We start from the raw sequence: 18,758 nt of genomic DNA, 5'->3' as shown, positions 1-18,758 counted from the left end.
GTCGATGGTGACCGATTCGAGACACATACCGCTCGATACTAAGACTTTGCTGCAGCCCATGATTGATACTGGAAAAGACGATAATCAGAATGACACCCAGTATGATCACTGCCGTTCCTCTTATATCAGAAGTAGTGACCGCTGGAATACATCATGTCAGCTCTGCTCATACGTACAGTCACCAGAAATAGAACAAAATTTACGAGTACCGACAAGCCAGTAGGCGAAGAGAAAGTTGAAAACGAGGGATGACGAGCCCAAGGGCGCGACCCAGTCAGGACGAAGGTAGCGAAGTGCTAATGGCGATCCAACTGCAATGCATCAGTCGCAGCTCAGTGTGTCGATTTTTTAGTCTTGGCATACAAACTTGTGAAGCTCTGTCATTGATCTTCAGCTCATGCCGCAATACTACGCTCTAGGACAAAAATACCCACATGTACATTCCCATTCCCGATAACCAAAGCAACCGCAAGTATTCCTTCTTCCTCTGCCCTTTTGGAATGCTTTGCTGCCTCACATGATCTAATTTGGTCATATTCAACCCTAGGGCATTGAATACGGAGGATGCAAGGACTATAAAAAGGCCAATAAATGTATTCTGCATCACCATGGACGTGACCGTCAGAATCTGCGTAGCTTCATTGTTTTCTCGGCTACGTACTAGAATGTAGCTTCCCTCGCTATCCCCGGATGCCGTGTCTGGCATTCCCATACCTCCATCAAACAGGGTAGTGTCATTTGACCCAGCTAGAGTTTGTGTTTCATAGGGTGTTTCGCCGACCGAGACTGAAGAGATTGAAGTGGCAATGACGTCGAAAAGAGTGGCCGTGACGCTGGCCGTTACTGGCCCAAGATCCGTGGAAACAGGTGTTGTTGCCATGTTTATGCTTCCGTACGCATGCCAGCTATGGAAGATGTTCTATTGATGTACCCGATGAAAACTGTTGGAGGAACTGGATGGCGGAAAGAATGAGAAGAGATTGACAGCCATACGTAGTAGGAATTCGTTCTCGCGGCCCGACAAGTTACGTCGTAAATGTAATAAACGGTGATTATGATGGTTATTTACAGTCCAAGCGGGGACCTCCGAGTATTTGAACCCCGACGGCAACAACAAACAAACAACGCGGAAAACGAATTACGTATGTACAACTGACTATATATCTGCTCTACGTACGACGGACGGACGTTATACCATTTGAACCGCTGCGGTTTTCTTTTTCAACTGACTTGATCTGACTCCAGCAGCTATGGACAAGGGCGGGAGATCTACAATACATTATTGCAAGTTACTGTTTTGTTACTTCATAGTAGCTCCCCAATCTTACATATCCTTGCCCAGGGTAAGATGATGATTAGATTGATGGCGACGACTTCACGTTGTCCACAACAACAGAAAATGCTCTCCTACGGTGGTCTTCAACACGATGGGGACAGTAGCAGTGGTTAGACAACGTTTCCACCGAATAATCTACCAAACGTACAGTTACTGATTAATTCAGAGTAGATTTATATGATATTCGTTTGCGATCTTCATTTTCTGCCCACTTTGCTGCCAAATGGCACTCTCAAGCTTTGTACGACAATGCGCACATTGTAATAGCTCCTGTTCAAAAATTTCATTATCTCGGTAGAAGACCATCGCGAAGATGATTCTCTCGATGACTAGCGTATCAGCCAAGCAATTGCGATCACCAAGCATCTTCAGCTTTACCATACGGTCAAGTATCGTTACGGAGTTCCTGACATCCAAGGTTCTAACATCAAACGTAAATTGTCGAGCAAAGCTTCGCTCTATCAAAGCGTAGACGACAGAAGCAGCTGTTTTTGCCAGTCGTGGTTCTGGTCTAGCATCGAAGATTGTGATAAGGCAGGTATCAAATGGCCGGTTTGGAAAGGTGAACTGTAAAGTCGTGATATGAGGTGACTCTCGTTCGTTCGGTATTTGGATGATCAAAGCCTGCAGACCAGGCAGAAGTTCCTTTGAGGACTCGTGTGCGAGGATCGATTCAAGGCATGTGCCATCGTAGAGGGTAATGCTTCTAACGTGACGTAGAGCCATACGCTTGCATCCGACAGGATCCAAAACACCCATCATGAAGCTATCGACTGAGGACTTGGTATGAAGGGTGGCGTCGCGATAAACCGCTTCTACAGATTGGGCGTATGACTGTCGACTTATCAAAAGGGCCGTTGATGGCGCAAGTACTGCCAAATGCTCGATAATGAGAGCTATTACTGAAGTGTCGAGCTGTGAGGGCATATTGACGGGGTTTACTGACGTTGTGGAGATGCGTAATAGCGATGTACTGGACACGCGATTAATGTAGGGGAGGAACAGTGTATCGTAATGAGGGGCGATTGAGGGCGACGTTGTCATAGATCGGTTCTCTGGAGATCCAAGAGAGATAAGATCTGGACAAGGCCGCAGAACGTAGTTGGGCCCGGGCCAGATTTAGGGAGTGAGTTCAGGAAGACGAGAGGAGGATCTTTGGTTTTATAGCAGGGATGTTGTACGGTGGGACCTGTGAAAATGAATTCTCGTCTGCCGCACATCATTCCCGCTACCTCCTGACCGTCATCATCGCCTATTCCAAAAACAGCAGAGCTCTATCAACACCACCGGCATTCGTTCCAATCACAGGCGGTGGGCTCGTACTACTGGCCACAGGGAAGGCATCCTTTGAGCTAGCGCGTCTGCCACAGAGGAAGTGACGGCCGGCTATTCTGACACGTGGTCATTCCGACGAGGTTTTCAGAGACGCGGATGGGCATGATCGTCGGATCGAGACGTTTGAGTAATGTCTCGATACTCATCAGGAGACGAAGGACATCCAGGACACAACTGCAAGGCGTGATCGAAAGTTATGGACGAAGAAATCAGGCAGGCAGCGAATGGAAGTACTTGAAGTAATGGCGGACGATGAGAACGAATACGTCGGATTACAGAAAACAATACCTTCTGGCGGGAGTGATCATTCAGTTTGTTAATCACAAAGCATATCAACTATACCCCGTAAAAACATGGTAGGATCGGAATTCGAAGCGAAATGAACAAAACTGCCATATTTCGCGGTCATCCTACCAGTATGAGTAGTCATAATATCGTACACCAGTTGAAATTCCATTGCGTCATAACTTCAAGCTTGGACCATTTCATCTCGAGAGCCTTTCAGCAGCAAGCGTACTATTATAATTCGTTCGCATGTATCAGCAAGCCCTTGACCACATCTGCCTTCTTCGCACTATTTGTACGGCCATTCATGTCTTCCAGACCAGAGCTTCGCCTGCCATCGCCCTCCGCTATTTTCGATGAGGATAGTGGTGATGGCCTCTCATTCGCCGCTCCTAGCACATCCACCATTGTCACCTCTCATTCTGCATCATCACGGCGATCTTCGACGATAAGAAATCATCTTAATGACTCTGATATTATAAGACAATCATCCACGGCTCCTAATTACCGAGCAGCATCTTCTATAGCTGGTAGTTCCACCCGCATAATCACGCCTAGCGTCTTGGAATCGCCATCAATATCGATTGGGATCGAAAGGGGAAACGCTCCATCCTATAAAAGGAAAGAGGTTAATTCCAAACATTCTCAGTACGATGTAGCCGAAAAAACGGCTAGACAGGATGTGAAAATGCGCAAGTCAGTCAAGAAGGAAAACACAGACCTCAAAAGCGCAGACCACAAGCCCGTCGCCCACGTTGACCAGATGGGCTCGTCACAGGTTGCCTCATCTTCTTCCCGAAAAAGAGGGCAGCCCCATGATACAGACAACACCATCAAGGCCATTGAAGCGGGTCGAATCAAGCGGAAACATGGAATGAAGACCCAGTCAGATGGCGAGGCGAGATTTGAGGCGTACCAAGCTCAACTGCGACAACAGTCAGACGCTATCGTCACGCAACAAATGCAAATGGATACGAAAGGACGCCAACGGCAGCAATACCAGAAAAAGAGTCCTCATTCACTGTCTACCCTTGATAAATCTACGGTCATTCCTTCACAGCCTGCTACATCAGTGCATAAACGAGCCAAAAAGGCGAAGGTTGACCCGATGTATAAACGGCCGGCAAGGTCAGCGACTCCTATTTCATTTTTTATGTATATGCTGGTCTAACAATGTTACAGAGGGCGTAGCCATTGTCCGAAAACAATTATGGACAGATGTAGGTTCTTTCGGCGTATTTGTCTTTACTGAGCAAGTATGTTTATTTTAGGCGATCGTGCGATGTCTCAACGCATGTTTATGATTGAACGTGTGCCTTACGCCAATGCGCCTAATCAAGTGGATTTCTTCAAAGTTGTATGTTACCTGACCTTGCCGTTTAGAGAGAGCTTACACAGTCACTTTGCACCAGCTCGGCTCCACGGGCAACGTATATGTAAGTCTCTTGGTGCTCTCATTCGTGTAACTGACATATCAGGCAGACCGTGACCATCGGCAACTTTCCCAATTGTGATTGTCCAGATTGCATCAAAGGTAACTCTCCTTGCAAGCATATCATTTTTGTCTTGTCAGTCCCCACTATCTGCATAATGACATGTTGCATGCTGACCTACGACGGATAGCCTCAAAGTACTCAAAGTGCCCGAAGATTCTAGTATCTGGTATCAAAAGGGCCTGACAGTCAGTTTCTGACTTGCATGTCTCGAAATGGTGCTAACGCATTAAACAGGCTGCCGAGGTTCAGTGGGTTTTTCGACATGCCCCTCCTGCACCTACTGGTTCAGTTGCCGTTCCTCCTAGTGTGCGAGATGCTTATCTACGTGCGACTGGAAATTTACCTGAGCAAGTTACTTCAACATCCGGTGACAATGAACACTTTGATGGGAAAAGAATCAAAGCGATTGGGGAAGATTGCCCGGTGTATGTGATATTTGCTTGGTGAAAAACGAAATTTTGACCTGTTGTATATAGATGCTACGAGGAAATGACTCAACAGGATGATGTCAACGAAAAACTGGTTTATGACGATTCCCTTAGTGGATGTGGCCGTCGTAGGTTTTTTTTTCTGGCTTTACGGGATGATTGGCCAACTTTGAATTTGCAGCCTTACACGCTGAATGTTTCAGGATGTGGGCGGTAACCGCTGTACGTATATCCAAGTTTTTTATTGTATCTTTGATACTGGATCATCAGCTCATGTCTTATAGAAAAAATCTGGAAAAGATGTTACGTGTGTTTGGTGTCGAAATGAATGGCCTACTGGCACTACTGGCGGAAAAGGCAAAAGCAAGATGAATGAACCATCGTACGATTCAATGGGATAGTAAGTCCAAGGATGTGGTGTTCATTATCACAGCTGAAAGCATTCCCAAGCCTCAATATGGCCAGCATTGCGGGTATGAGGAGATCGCGAGATACTAGGTGAGTTGCAAACCATTCCCTAGCCGCAATCAACTAATCGCTGTTATAGCACCTATCATCGTGGTTGGCGGTTTCGAAATGACGATAGCGACGACGATTGTTTTTGAAGGGATCATCATGTGTGTGCATGTAGGATCATCATAGTTTTACGCTCCAACAAGGAAAAGCACATCATTGTCAATCGCGTGCCATTCGCCAATGTGTCGTGACGTCTACTGCTCCTCAAATGCAGACAGAAACTGTAGCCATTTATTCGATGCCGACTGCAATAGCCCTCGCTCGTTGATTGCTAGAGTCAACCCCAAGATCTGACGTTTATCCTTGATGGGGTCCAAAGACTGCGATGCGAATGAGCTTGGGATAATTTCAGTCCGGCATATGTCAGACGTTACTTACGTCGCGAAAATCTAAGAGTTCTGCCTGCGATAGCTGTGGTTTGTACATAGCATTCAATCTAGACTGAAGCAGCTGATAGACAAACCTCGCCGTCCGTATGGTCGTAGTTGACGGTTGATAAGTTTTTATTACGCCCGTTTGTTGCAATTCGGTCCAGCTCCGTGCCAGCTCTGGTACTACGCCAGCCGTAACATACTGAAAATACTCGATGATGAGATGTTCGTCGGACGGTATGGCGCCCTGGTCGACACGCAGATGACAGAGTGCAAACATGACGATTGAAAGCCTAGCAGACTGATCAAGATTTAGTAAGCCTGGATCGCTGGGTTCTTGCGGGCATAGCAGACCGTCGTCGACGTCTCCGAAGCCTTCAGTCCAATTACTCAATCCGTCACCATGGCATGTGACTGATGAAAGTTGCTTGCAAAGGTCCACCCAACCTTGCCCAGTGATATTGAAATGAAGTTCGCGAGAATTGGGGAAAATGTCCTCCATTTCCCAGGTAAGGCCCTTGTCGGCAAACTCTTCTCCGATGAAACCATATTCTGCAAGCAAACGTCCGTCGCCAACATCTCCATATGTATTAAACACCTCTTCACCTTTTCTCACTGGCCTTTCTAGACGCATTTCGATGTTGTCATTTTCGTTTTTCAGCCGTGCTATCTCCATTTGTGACAAATGCGCCAGTCTTCGAGGTGTTCCATTCTCATCTAGCCCATCCGGACGGGATAAGTCATGCTCGCAGACGTTTAACGACCCGCAAATATAACAAACGAAGTCGTCAGAAGCCAGACATGTATGGGGGACAGCAGAGTGATTTAACAAATCCGCAAAGGGGCATAATGCAGTGAGATGATACAGATCGATTAGAAATGCACGAGTGGAGATAAGGGTATAGGCATGAACAAATGCTAGGAAGGGGGATGGCAATGGGTCAGTTGGGGTGGGGGGAAGGAGGTGTGACGTGCGCAGATAGAAAGCATAAACGTCGGACTATTGATAATATAATTCAGCCAGAGAGGACGATACAGTAATCGCATGAACACTGTGCCCACCAGTGAGAGACCTTGTCTTTCGGATTTGCGTAATTCCTTTTCGGCCTCGGTGCTTTTCAGCCATTGTAATCCTCTCTCCCCATCTTCGACTTCGACACCCTCTCCTGTCTGCCAGAAAAGGGGGAGACCTGCTCCCATGTCCCGTGGAAGGCTTTGTAAATAGCCATAGAACTTGGAATTGACGCTCAGGCGTATCTCATGGAGTAGGCAAAGAGAAAGATTCAGGATGGTATGCGAGGCTGAGGATAAATGAGTAATAGCTGAGAGAGAGGCTGTCTGGTGCGACAGGATAGAGTGCTTTGGTAAAGATAGCACTAGGAGGAATCAGTGACAATTGCACATGCCCAGTAACTTACGCAGTTCGCCAATTTCGATGTCTCTTTCTGCAACAATCCTGTAGCCGGATGATGAGCTCATGGGCTGGATAGTGAGAGATGGGGAGGTATAGACAAGGTTTTCAGCGAGCCATTCGAGGAGGCAGGCTCTCGATGGGGGCGGATAGGCGTGGAAGAGTCCATGGGCCATGCGTGCTGGTTAGTAGGCGTACTTGCTTGCAGGAGTGGAAATCCAGAAACATAGGGAGCCAAACAGCCCCTCGGCCGCCGAAACACTTCTTACGTATTCAACAAGATCAAACCTTACGTGGAATTTTAATTACTCCCGTTGCCACCACCACCTCCTGCAGCAGAGCCACCACTATCCCCGCCACAGTCGATACAAGCACAATGAAATGTATGTACAGACGCCAGGTTTCCTAATAATCATCCTGAATCTACTCTGTTAGTTTGCGCTGCTATACACAATACGACACCGGCAGTGATACGTCCAGTCCCAATCGGCAGGCCATCTATCTTAACAATGGACATTGATATCGATCGGTGGTCGGAAGACGAGCGAATGGACGAAGACCTGGGGGGCAAACACATGCACGAAGAGCGGCAAGACGGGGATGGTGATGAAGTTATGGGCGATGGAGAAGGCACAGCTGATGTGTACGAAGAAGAAGAAGAAAGGATTGACATGGACCCTCCCACGCGAGCGGAACCTGTCGATGTCGCTCCTGCGCAAGCCTCAATATTTTCCCACCCACCTTCAGAAGTGCAGAATGCCTCCTCTCGTACTCCTGAGCTTGAGATGCGTGCTGCAACGCCTGGATTGTTGGACGCAGAACAGCGCAATCTGCCACAGTCGTCAGCAGCAGACGACGAGCCCTTAGCGGTTGACCCTCTGGTAGCTGCTCATTTTCCTGCCGATTCAGTAGCCTCGATCGCTACTTACGAACAGGAAGTGACACATAGCGATACAAAATCCGGCGAAAGTAATATTCATGAAACAGGAAAGCAAGAGCTCCTTGGAGAGGTGAATGACGTTTTGGCGGCTGACTCTACTGCGTTAGAAGAGGGAACAGACGTCGCGCTAGCTCCCGATGCCCGCGTGTCTGTTGACGGTTCCACGACCGACCCAGTGCGAAATGACTTTGTAGCTACGTCTTCAAGTGCCATTGCTGCACCTCAGCGTGACTCTTCAATGATCAAAGAAGAAAAAATCGCGCCCACCTCTAACGACGTGTATGAAGACGATGCGGAATACGATGGCGAGCAGGATTATTACGATGACGAGCCATTAACCCCGGAGAATCTTCCATCTATTATTCTGCATCTTCCCGCGAGCGCTTTGCCTGCTTCCTTGTCTCCCGCGCGCGCTCTGTTTGCCAGTGTCGAGAGCGATCCCGGGCAGATTCCTGTGTGGCTCAAGAATCGACAATTAGAGCTAGCTGAAGCAAGTCTGGCGGACGTTTGGGGTGCAATACGGGCAGAATGCGCAAAGGAAGGATTAATCAATAGTGCAGGTGATGGAATGGTGATAACTGAGAAACTTATGGATCTTAAGATGTCTGAGGTGAGCATGCCGGATCTTTTTTCTAACACGTTTACTACTGAAGCTAATGCGTCGGCAAAAGGATGATGTGAATCTCCAATCGATAACATTTTTGGAACTTATGAACCTTTATCATGGTTGTGATCTACCTGAACCCGTCCAGCTTCACTTGTCCTGGGAATCTTCCAGGTTTATTACGAGGTTCAACGCTATTCAGTCAGAGTTGGAAGCTGCTAGAAGTAGAAGTACCAGCGAAGAACCGCCTCATGATCAAGAAAATCAGGATTACAGTGGAGTGAAAGGTCACACAGAAAAGAAGCTCGAAAGCAGCGGAGGCGATGATGATGATGATGAATATGAGGAATACGTAGAGGAAGAGGCAGCCTATGACGATGAACCCGAGAATATAGGTGAGAGTGTTGAGGATGAGTACACCGATGAAGAAGGTAGGCAAGCGGCTTCAGACAAGAATCATGATGGTAAGTCATTTTTATTGCTCATTGCTCGAAACTTACAATCATTTTCTCATTTCTTTATACAGGGGAATTGCAAGATTTTGACCTTAGTGTTGATAACTCTAAAGACGTATCCGCCCGAGCATTACATCGTGAGACTGGCTGTTCTGAAATAGTTTTGTTGCCAGACTAACAATTAACTAGGACCTTTGGAAACCACCCAAGTCCGACCACTTGAACTCCCAGTCACGGATTCAAAACCGGCAGTCAATGCTGCTGGCAGAGGTAAGAGCGTATGTACAATTGTAATGAATTGGAAATCTGACTGCTGCCGTTAGAAGGCAATGAAGACAAGAATGATATTGTCGAAGTTTTGGACAATAGCGAGGCAGATGTCGATGCTGTTTGGCCGGAAGAGTCCGAAGAGAAAGATCCAGCGGATAATTTACTTCCTGAGAGTCAGTATTTCATTATACCATACTGGGGAACGTTATTGATAATGTTTCAGGCCTTGCTGCTGGATCACCTCAGGCAACCGAGAGGAATCAAGCTGATTCGACTCGCGAATCAGTGGTCGATGCATCATCAACGCCAGGAGATGGTCAAGCAGATTTTGATGCTGGAGCTGAAGATGATGGTAGCTCGAACGAGTACCAAGATTTTTCGGAGCGCTCCAAAGAGAACTTTGACTTTAGAGAAGAAGATAGTCCTGTTTCAAAAGATGCTTCATCTTCAGTGGCTCATTTGTCTCCAAAGGTCTCAGCCGGCCAGGATTCCTTATCAAGTTACACTGTTTCGGATGAAGCCGGCTTCGTCCTTGTTTCTGAATCGGACAAATCCAAACTGACTGCTGAACAGGCGGAACCGTCTAGACTTCCAGCCATCGTAGAAAAAAGCGACCCGAAGAATGCTGAGACTGGCGCGGGAATGGAAATGAAGGTCGAAGAGACGAGCAAGTCAGCGAGGCATGCCGGGGTAGGTGAAAACGACGACGCCGATCATCTTTCCTCCAGACTCGAAGTGGAAAACGACGCAGGTCTTGTGGGAGACACAGCCGAAGCAGGCAAGTTTTCTCATCATTACCTTATTGGCTTCTAAGGCTCACAGTATTACTAGGCCCACGCAGGGACGCTCTAGCTGATGTGGAAGTCACTCCAAATGAGGACGAAGCTATTGGTGATGTTGAATATGAGGACGAGGAAGAGCTTGTAAAAGACATTGGAGATGATGACGAGGGAGGATATGAGACGAATGAAGGGACGTTGGATGACGATGAAGAAGGCAAGGCAATAAGGGCAAGCATACCAGAAGAGGAGACTGCGGTGAATGCCGATCTCATTGTGGAAAATGATGACACAACGACAGCACCTAAAAGGTCGTATGATAGTGAAGGAGAGGAAGGCGAAAACAAAAGGACGAGGAAGGACTAATGATTTGTGAGTAGTACAGCGGGTATGGAAAACAGTCTATTGACGCAGCCGCATTAGTATACCAGAATTAAAAATCGTGTACCTTACGATTCTAACTACTTCGCTCATCTTCCTTTCTCTCTGTTACTATCGCCTAGCCTTCACAAACATCAAGTGATCTGCCCCCGCCTTCTTGTCCCCTAAAGCTCCGCCCATGTCAGCCGCCCTCTGCCTGGCTATGCTCTTCATTCCATTATCAAATTGTGTTTGTGTATAATGCACACTGACAGCACCGTTCGATTGTTTGTGGTACAGTAGACCGAGATCAAGAGATTCACGGTGTATCGACATTCTCAGTTGTAAGTGAATCTTTACATGAAGCTAACCTTCACGCTAGTCGGTCACATTTCTCTTTTTTTTCTTTTTCTTTCACCTTTTATTTTGGTCAGGCTCAAACTATGTTCATAAGCTGTTAGAGCGAATGATAGCCATTGGTTAATTATCTCGAATTTTAGCGGGCGGTTGTCAGATAAGAATGCACTACATTACCATTATGCTCTGATGCATGGCAAAGGATCCTATGTACTTAAATACAGTTGCTTGTGGATGACGGATACAGTACCAGTACAACTCACAAAAGGATGGCAACTAATAGTCCTGTAGTTTTTTCTGGACTCTTCTTCGCCGTCGTAGTAAACTGCAATGTTCTGTATAGTACGCACAGTAAGTAATCACAGCTCAGAATGGCGCAATGGCACAAATGCACATGAACATCTTCACCAAGATGGATTTGTCTAATTCTAGGGAAGGAGTCGGCAAAATTTGTCCAAGAGGTCGCCTACGGCATGGGAAGCGTAAAGAGGTGGCTAGGGTGAGGGATTGGTTGCATCAAAGCCGACAGGTGTTTCATGTAAGGCGGATGAGGGCGAAGGTGTAACAATAGTGAAATACCTTCGTTGCCGCTCTTTTTTTTACCGAAGGAATCAAATCTGAGATGAACCCTGACTTTGTGGCCGTTATGCATGACACTGGGCTATTTACAGACCCAATATTTATCCTGTGGAAGAAAGGCCTTGTCCTGTAGTATCATCCTCTGAAATATTTAGGTCTTATTACCTTTGTATGCATGAACAGTGGTCGTTTGAAAATGGTCGAAAAAGACCAAAATCACTCCGACAACCCCTGCAAATTTGCGACAAGCCCTTCCTCGAAACTTTCGTGCCTCGCTGGAGACCGGCCGATGTCCGTCGAGGACTTTGTCGAGCCTAAAATAACGAATATCTCTGCGATACAACGAACGATTCTTGCGTCCCCAAAAATGAGATGGGGGCGGGGAGGCCACAGACTGCACTTATAAATTATTGCTGAACGTATAGCTTTGATCTGTTAAACGAATAAATTGGGTGCGACTGTTGTATAGAGTCTGTGGTGCAGTACATAGCATAACGAATAGAGCTTGCGTCATTTTATTTTCATATACCCCACACCTGGCGCCTTTTCCCTGACTTTTTTTATAGGTGTGAGCTAGTGAGCAAGCCTGCCTGCAGTCTGCCGCCGGGGTGCAACAGCGCCAAGGCGGGGGGTTAGGTGGAAGCCGACCACGAACCGCAAACAGATAGGGTGCATTTCTTCGTTTAACGTGGGGAAGTCCTTTTCCTGGGAGTGGGATGTAATAATAATGCTGTGGGACTAAGGTGGGATGCAAGGTACGGGTGCCGCCGGTAATGACTTTTTGGATGCTTATTGGCCAATCGTTCACGACTGGGGTTGACACGATGACGACAGACGACGCCCTCCCTTGCAGAACACTGCAGTCTTAGCCAGCAGACCACGAACCCCGAACTCCTCATTTTCATCTCATGTCTCCTTTGCCCCTGTGTGCCCTACGAAAGAGGAGCGAGAGCGAAGGAGGAGAAACAATCAAAATGAATAAATTTTATGCACAAGAATTGGATTCAACAAGACACGAGCGAATACCGTTCATATAAATAGCAGAGCAAATCGCAAGTCATTCCCACTTCTGGAATCAAGCTCCTCCATTTTACCCCCCAACCACAACTTCCTATCTCCGATCGCAGAAGGATTTCGAGAGAAGTTCTTTCACCCGAACACCCGAAACAGGTCGATTCAAGTTGTGGAGCATACCACCGTCGTAGACACATACTACTGGTCAGTATTCCTCCTTCCGGTTGTTTCGTCATCTCCGTGAGACGCGCTGATGACTTTTGCCTTTGTTCTTTTTCCATGCGTCTTATTTCGTGCGTCTTACTTCATTTGTCGTTTTCGAATTCGCAGAACACCAAACAACAATCCAGATGTCGTTCCGTGCTCCCCTTCTTCGCGCTCGGCTTCCTCAAGCAGTCCTCTCTCGCCATGCCCCCCTCTCGACTTTTTCTCGTGCTCTCCCAGCACCTGTGACCCTCAAGACGTCTGGGCTCCGGAGCTCTCTGTTTGCGCGGGCCTTCACATCTTCTCCTATCAGCAAGCTTGAAGCTTCGCTTCCTTTGGGAGATGGAGGTATGGAGGAGGCCCCCCATTCCGGTATCAACGTGGACAAGCCTGTCCGAATGGATACGTGAGTGATACTCGATCTTGTATCGTTTCGGTCGATTCCCAGGGATGAACAAGGTTGCTGATGTGTGTTCTTCCTTCTTTATCTCCCCATTTTTACCTCTTTATTTTTGATTTCGGACCGATCTTCATGCTATGGACTCGTCTGCCCTTCCTTTGGCATTCGGTCGAATCATGCACGCACGGTGCCTCCACCCCAAACGCTGGATGCCTGCTCGCGCTGCTCTGTATATGGCGTTGAAATGCTGTGGCGGCGACGGGCACTTTTCTTTACCCTGCACCTGACTTCGCTCCTCGCCTCTGCGGGTGTCCGCGGGTCCCCACGGGTTGTCGGCTGGCACCGTCGCTTGGCCGCTGCGTCTGGCCGATTATCCCTCGCCCTTCCTTTCCTTCGCGCACTGTCCATCGTCACCAAACTGTTTCCATCTTTCATCCCCAATCCATACATTTTACTCCCGGCACGCCCATCCGTCCGGGTTACATATCCTGCTTCCCTGCCATATGGCGTACGATACAAATGTCGATGTTGGCGTACCATCTTGTTTCCCTCGTTGATGGCTGGGAATACCCATCACAATGATAATTCCTCCTCTTAACACCTCAATAATTATCAATTTGGCGACTTTCCTTGCGCCAACATTCATTGCTCGCGCATCATCCATCACTTGCGACGTCCATCTCTTTTATGGTTCCTTTACCACGTGATTACTGTATGTGCTACATCTGGTTTTGCTGATCCGTGCGGCGAAACATCGGTTTCTCGACCATACCTTTGGCTCCGCAACCTTGCACGACAACAAACCTTTCCTTCTGACGCGGTTGTTGCCCTTGGGATATAAAATGCGTCCTTCAACTTGGAATCGTGACCTTTATCCTGTCACACGTGTTCTCAACTTCAATTACTTTCAACTTGCTTTGCAACCACTCGAAACCCCTCACCCAACATGCACCCCAACCTTCACGCAATCATCATCCCAACTCCCGCTATCATCCGCATGGGCACTTGTTTGAAACGGCAACTTCTTGCAAATTCCACTGTCCGATCGCCCGATCTTCTTCCTCTCCGGAAACGGTTTATCTCCACCTCGACTCTTCTCCTCCCTCGGCATGGATTTACCGAACATTGCAATGCGCCCCTTGCCCCTTCTCATCGTCGTGGAATCGCTGTCACTGCTATGGCACCTGACGCTATGTTTAGACAACCTCCTCCTGAGCCCGGAGCGGATTTCAACGTGGTCATGATTGGTGCTGGCGTGAGTCTGACCTTCAATCCTTTGTTGTTCCCAGCTGATAGTAATATTCTCCTGTAGAATATCATGTTTGGGTCCGACGAGGGTCCTTGGAAGTGAGCTAGATTCTAGTGCATGTTAAAACTCCGACTTCTTGCTAATGCACCTTTAGCCATTCTTTCCGTTTTGAACACAAACTCGGTCCCCGTTTGAAGGTCACCGCTCTTATTGATCCTTCACTTGAACGTGCCGAAAAGGTGCTTGACGGCAAGCGACAATCTTTCGTCGAGTCTGCTTACAAAGACACTAAAGTCTATAAAACTATTGAGGACTACCACGCGGATTTGAAGAACCAAGGCATACAAGACCCCAAGTGAATATTACCGGTTCCTGATTCAAGTCAAATGCTGATTCATTTGACAAGCGCTATCGTTGTAGGCTGCCCTCCTGCCTATCGTGGCGGTACTACCAAGGGGCAAGATCTTGAAATCCAGATGCTCAAGCTCTTCCCCAAAACAGCGTACTTCATTGAGAAGGTGAGTTTTATGACGTTACCGCTATTCAGATTAGCTGAACTCTAGTCAGCCCGTGGGCACCGGTACTGTCCAAGCTGCCAAGGAGGTCACCCAAAGGCTCGTCGAGAATGGCAATATTGTGTCTGTCGGATACATGCTCAGGTATCTCCAATGCGTTCAGAAGATGAAACAGATCATCCATGAGAACAACCTTACTGTTATGGCCACCAATGCCCGTTACGTGAGTCCTCGTGTAAATGAGTGCAAGTTCGCTAATCATATCATACAGTCTTGTGCTTATGAGGCTATTGCCAAGCCTGCCTGGTGGAACAAGGCCATTGACATGGGCCCTGTCATCGAACAAGGTACTCATTTCTGTGATTTATCTAGGTACTTCGGCGGTGACGTCGATATGAACAGTATCGCGTAAGTGCAGAATATCAGTGTACCTTCCGTAACTGACTGAATTTCAGTTCTCGCTCCGTTGAATGGTACGAAGAGCCTGGAAAGCTTTCCAAGATTCCCATCGATGAGTCCAAGATCGACGAGGATTTGAGGGTTCCCCGTCTTACCAGTGCCATCTGGAAGTACGAAAACGGTGCAGTCGGATCATTCCAGCACGCCGTTGCTCTTCAGGGTACTGCGTACTCTTGCGAACTGGAAGTCTGGGCCGATGGTGAGCTTGAATCAAACAAAATGTTTTTCTAACCTGACTCGCACACAGGATACCACATGAGGCTTATCGACCCTTACAACTCTCCTACTCTCTACGTCAGACGTCCTGGAGGTGAGCACCCTAATGGATGTTGATACAGTGCAATCCTAACTTTGCCTGTAGATGATCACGAGGAACGTCACAGTTACACTGATGATGACCCCTTCTTCTCTGAGGTTTCATCTTTCATCGATTGTATCGAAGGCGGCCCCGACCCCCACATTCTTTCTTCCTTTGAGGATGCCACCAAGAGCTACGAGTAAGGGTTGCTCTTGTAATGTTCGGAAACGAAGCTGATCATTTCAATAGGCTCACTTGGGCTATTCGTATGGCCTCTGAGGCATCAAGGAGGCCTAGGGCATAAGAACCGCCTCAGGTTTAGCCAGCACCACTATATTTGTAAATCCAAAATATATCAATTCAACAATGATAGTTGTGTCCAGTTTGGAAAAAGGGAATCTTACATCACATACGATTGAAGAGCGGAATTTCTTTGCATACCAACCGATGCCATCAGCCATGTATTGTGTCGTACAAACAGGAGATTGTTATCTGTAAGATTTAATACGCACCAACCAATGGTAATAACTGGCTGGATAATTAGGAAAGATGATCATATGTGGGAAACAATGTCCACATTGACTTAAGCGTAATACCAATACAGCGTACATCTTGTAAACATATTACGATTTTCAAGGCCGCCGCAGTGAATTTTGGGGACGTACCACCATGTGCTACAAGATACATAATCAAAATACCTGAGATATTTTTCTTTGTCGATTATTGCGCCCCCTCTCTATCTCCTTACATAAAGATCGGCGTACTTTCAAGAAACCCCAACTGTGACTGAACAGCTGCAACGCTACAAAATGAATTTTCAACAACAGAATCAACAGATCATGAGTCTCCATCAGCGATTCTGACGACGTAGATTGCAGGTACATATTGAACAACCTACGCGCTGCTAAACAACAGCCTTCAAGGTCTCCTCCCTTTTTTGTTTAAGCAAGTGCTGGGCCAAACCAATGACAACAATACAATGATGCTATACAAGAAGTCAAAGACCTTTGCAAAAACAACACTGATCTTACGCGAAAAGCCAAGGACGAGGTCAGTCCTAAGCACTCTGGCCAAGGATAACTTTGCCAAAGGCAAGGTTGCTATTGGAGCCGCTCATCTTGAACCTCCCAACTCTCTCGCTGTCAGTCAGCACCAGTAGCTCAGCCGCTGCCATAATAATAGAGATCAAGGAGAATAGAAGTGGGTGGAAGTGAATATCTATCTATTCTTCTTTTTGTATTAATTTTAGTTGCACTGCGATTGTTTCTAGGTACGACGCATCTTGCCCTCACCACACTTCTTCAACTCCGCGTTGTTGTAGATGGTGCTGTGCTGCGGCATATTTTGACTGTCATTGATATCATGCCGCTGATGATCGGTAGTGTCCTCACCGATGACGACGACGACACTGATGAATGATACCCTTGTAAGGCCAGGTAAGAGGCAGGTAGTCGGTATGGATATGACCGACCGGTAGACATATAGTGAGGATGGAGGTATATATTATGTCTAATACATATGATATTGATCGTCAAGGGATCTTCGTAAGGGTGTGAAGAGGTTTATATACAATCCAACCGCGCTCTCTACTCGGTCTGTCTCCCTTTCCTTCGACTTTTTCCATTTCGACCAACATCCTTCCTCAATGTTGGGACCCTATCTACCGATGGTTCTGACAACCCTTCATAAGATCCTCAAAGAGTCATCAACAGCGCTGAATGTTTGGTAAAAACCCAGCGTCTCCCACAGGCAGAAGAAATCGCCAATAATGGGCTAAAATGAGCTAGCGCGAGTCTGTTGTCCATCCTCGAGATACGGACCGATGCATAGAACTTGTCAGCTTTTCAAGATGGAGTAATACAGACGGCAGGTTCTACTTCGTCCGCTGCTAAAACTTGCTAAAAATGACAAGGCTTACGCCTTGGCAAAAGTCTGTCACTCTAGCAATAAGCTATGCGCCCACCTGAACGAGGTGTGGACAACTGTCAAGTCCAACAAGCAGTGGCCTTGGATCAGCGGAGTCTTCTTCTTCTCCCTATACTTCCCGTCGTCTTCCTTTTTCCATTCTTCCCCCAAGATGCCTCTGCTTCATTTTCAAACTGCCTCTGCATTGTCAACATCTGTCCCCCGTAGTCCTAATTTCGCCTTGTTAAATGACTCATGGTCGCCTCATTAACTGACACGTATACCGCACTGCCGTTGTAGACAACAAAGGCCGAAAAAGAATGCTGATGAGGAGATGGCTATGGAAATATTCGATCAGGTACATTTTAATAAACAAGAAACCCGATGATTTTCCGACTGTTGGCCTCCCCTGCATATTACGCCGTACAGTTTTATTCTTGCCTGTTAAGAGCCTTATAAATGGGGTTGAGACTTGGAGTCGTCCGGGGCCAGCCATTTGAAAAATGGGGCATGAAACTTGGAATCTAGGGGATTTCGATCCGCAATTCTCAGTTCGATCGGCTCTCGGTTCCACCTCTCATCTTCTCTATGTCTCATTTTTCATCTCTTTTCTATTACGCTCGACGACCCAATCCCTCCTCATTTCTTTTCTCGTTATGTGATGGATGATCCGGATCTGGTGATCTGACAGAGTTCCTGGTTCCTGGTTCCCTTTGGACTTTTATTATGATTAGTCTCTTTCAGATTCCCCGATCCCGCCGGGCACTGTCAGGGCAATCAGAAGCGAGCCAGATCGAATGTGCGGCAATGGGCTGCGACATTTTCCGTTGTCAGCCATCATGGCAGGCATACCGGCCAGCAATAGTTCTTGGCTATAATCCGTTGTTCTGTTTCCTTCGGCTACTCAGTCAACCGTTATACGCGGATGGTGAAATCACGAGGGGTAATACTGCATACCATCGTACTTGACCGACAATGCACAATACTCCACCTATGTAGGAGGTGGGGGGTAAAGAGTGCAATGAACTGATAATCAACGACAACAATCAACGGGCTTAGTAATACCTGCTATTTTATGTCTAAGTGTATGTATCCCCCGATCTTAGTTGGTCGGCATACAATCTTGTATACACGAACCGAAGCTTTTAACCATGCAAGGCGTATGCTCGTGTACCTTGTAATAATAGGATAC

The 18,758-nt window shown here is 47.2% G+C and overlaps 5 protein-coding genes across 6 annotated transcripts in view; 3 read left to right on the top strand and 2 right to left on the bottom strand.

Annotated features, from left to right (window-relative positions):
• The window catches only part of CNB02730 (expressed protein), a 2,270-nt gene extending 1,264 nt beyond the window's left edge, over positions 1–1,006 (bottom strand). Inside the window, exons 1-5 of the mRNA XM_568862.2 lie at positions 662–1,006; positions 435–598; positions 364–377; positions 204–311; positions 30–141 (exon numbers count right to left, since the gene is read on the bottom strand). Of these exons, the coding sequence (XP_568862.1) occupies positions 30–141; positions 204–311; positions 364–377; positions 435–598; positions 662–880 (617 nt within the window). The 5' untranslated portion in view covers positions 881–1,006. The remainder of the gene's footprint in view (positions 1–29; positions 142–203; positions 312–363; positions 378–434; positions 599–661) is intronic.
• Positions 1,007–3,214: 2,208 nt separating this feature from the next.
• Positions 3,215–5,734, top strand: CNB02720 (expressed protein). Its single transcript, XM_568861.2, has 12 exons — positions 3,215–4,084; positions 4,139–4,176; positions 4,228–4,313; positions 4,369–4,392; positions 4,439–4,524; positions 4,580–4,637; positions 4,687–4,877; positions 4,929–5,008; positions 5,062–5,102; positions 5,165–5,280; positions 5,331–5,378; positions 5,428–5,734. The coding sequence occupies exons 1-12, from the start codon at positions 3,264–3,266 to the stop codon at positions 5,483–5,485; spliced, it is 1,647 nt and encodes a 548-aa protein (XP_568861.1). The 5' UTR covers positions 3,215–3,263; the 3' UTR covers positions 5,486–5,734.
• On the bottom strand, positions 4,577–7,385 carry CNB02710 (phospholipid metabolism-related protein, putative). The gene is made up of 6 exons (XM_024656528.1): positions 7,186–7,385; positions 6,830–7,143; positions 5,775–6,767; positions 5,188–5,716; positions 4,796–5,130; positions 4,577–4,722 (listed from the first exon to the last, which is right to left on the bottom strand). Exons 1-4 carry the CDS (start codon positions 7,352–7,354, stop codon positions 5,591–5,593), a joined length of 1,602 nt encoding a protein of 533 aa, XP_024512148.1. The 5' UTR covers positions 7,355–7,385; the 3' UTR covers positions 4,577–4,722; positions 4,796–5,130; positions 5,188–5,590.
• A 199-nt stretch (positions 7,386–7,584) lies between these two features.
• On the top strand, positions 7,585–11,121 carry CNB02700 (Golgi to plasma membrane transport-related protein, putative). Its single transcript, XM_568859.2, has 8 exons — positions 7,585–8,728; positions 8,790–9,186; positions 9,249–9,314; positions 9,367–9,447; positions 9,501–9,620; positions 9,671–10,225; positions 10,279–10,598; positions 10,650–11,121. Exons 1-7 carry the CDS (start codon positions 7,688–7,690, stop codon positions 10,590–10,592), a joined length of 2,574 nt encoding a protein of 857 aa, XP_568859.1. The 5' UTR covers positions 7,585–7,687; the 3' UTR covers positions 10,593–10,598; positions 10,650–11,121.
• Positions 11,122–12,528: 1,407 nt separating this feature from the next.
• CNB02690 (conserved hypothetical protein) lies at positions 12,529–16,301 on the top strand. Of its 2 annotated transcripts, XM_024656527.1 has the most exons (12): positions 12,529–12,740; positions 12,867–13,146; positions 14,341–14,395; positions 14,453–14,487; positions 14,544–14,744; positions 14,796–14,907; positions 14,957–15,127; positions 15,176–15,312; positions 15,360–15,562; positions 15,611–15,673; positions 15,725–15,860; positions 15,911–16,301. In XM_024656527.1, exons 2-12 carry the CDS (start codon positions 12,887–12,889, stop codon positions 15,963–15,965), a joined length of 1,428 nt encoding a protein of 475 aa, XP_024512147.1. In that variant the 5' UTR covers positions 12,529–12,740; positions 12,867–12,886; the 3' UTR covers positions 15,966–16,301. The 2 variants fall into 2 exon arrangements, with proteins under 2 accessions (XP_024512147.1, XP_568856.1); XM_568856.2 differs by lacking the exon at positions 12,529–12,740 and having other exon boundaries at positions 12,834–13,146.
• The last annotated feature ends 2,457 nt before the right edge of the window (positions 16,302–18,758 follow it).

Source organism: Cryptococcus neoformans, assembly GCF_000091045.1.
Source record: "Cryptococcus neoformans var. neoformans JEC21 chromosome 2 sequence".
Classification (NCBI taxonomy): Eukaryota; Fungi; Basidiomycota; class Tremellomycetes; order Tremellales; family Cryptococcaceae; genus Cryptococcus; species Cryptococcus deneoformans.
This window is presented reverse-complemented; position numbering and strand designations above follow the sequence as displayed.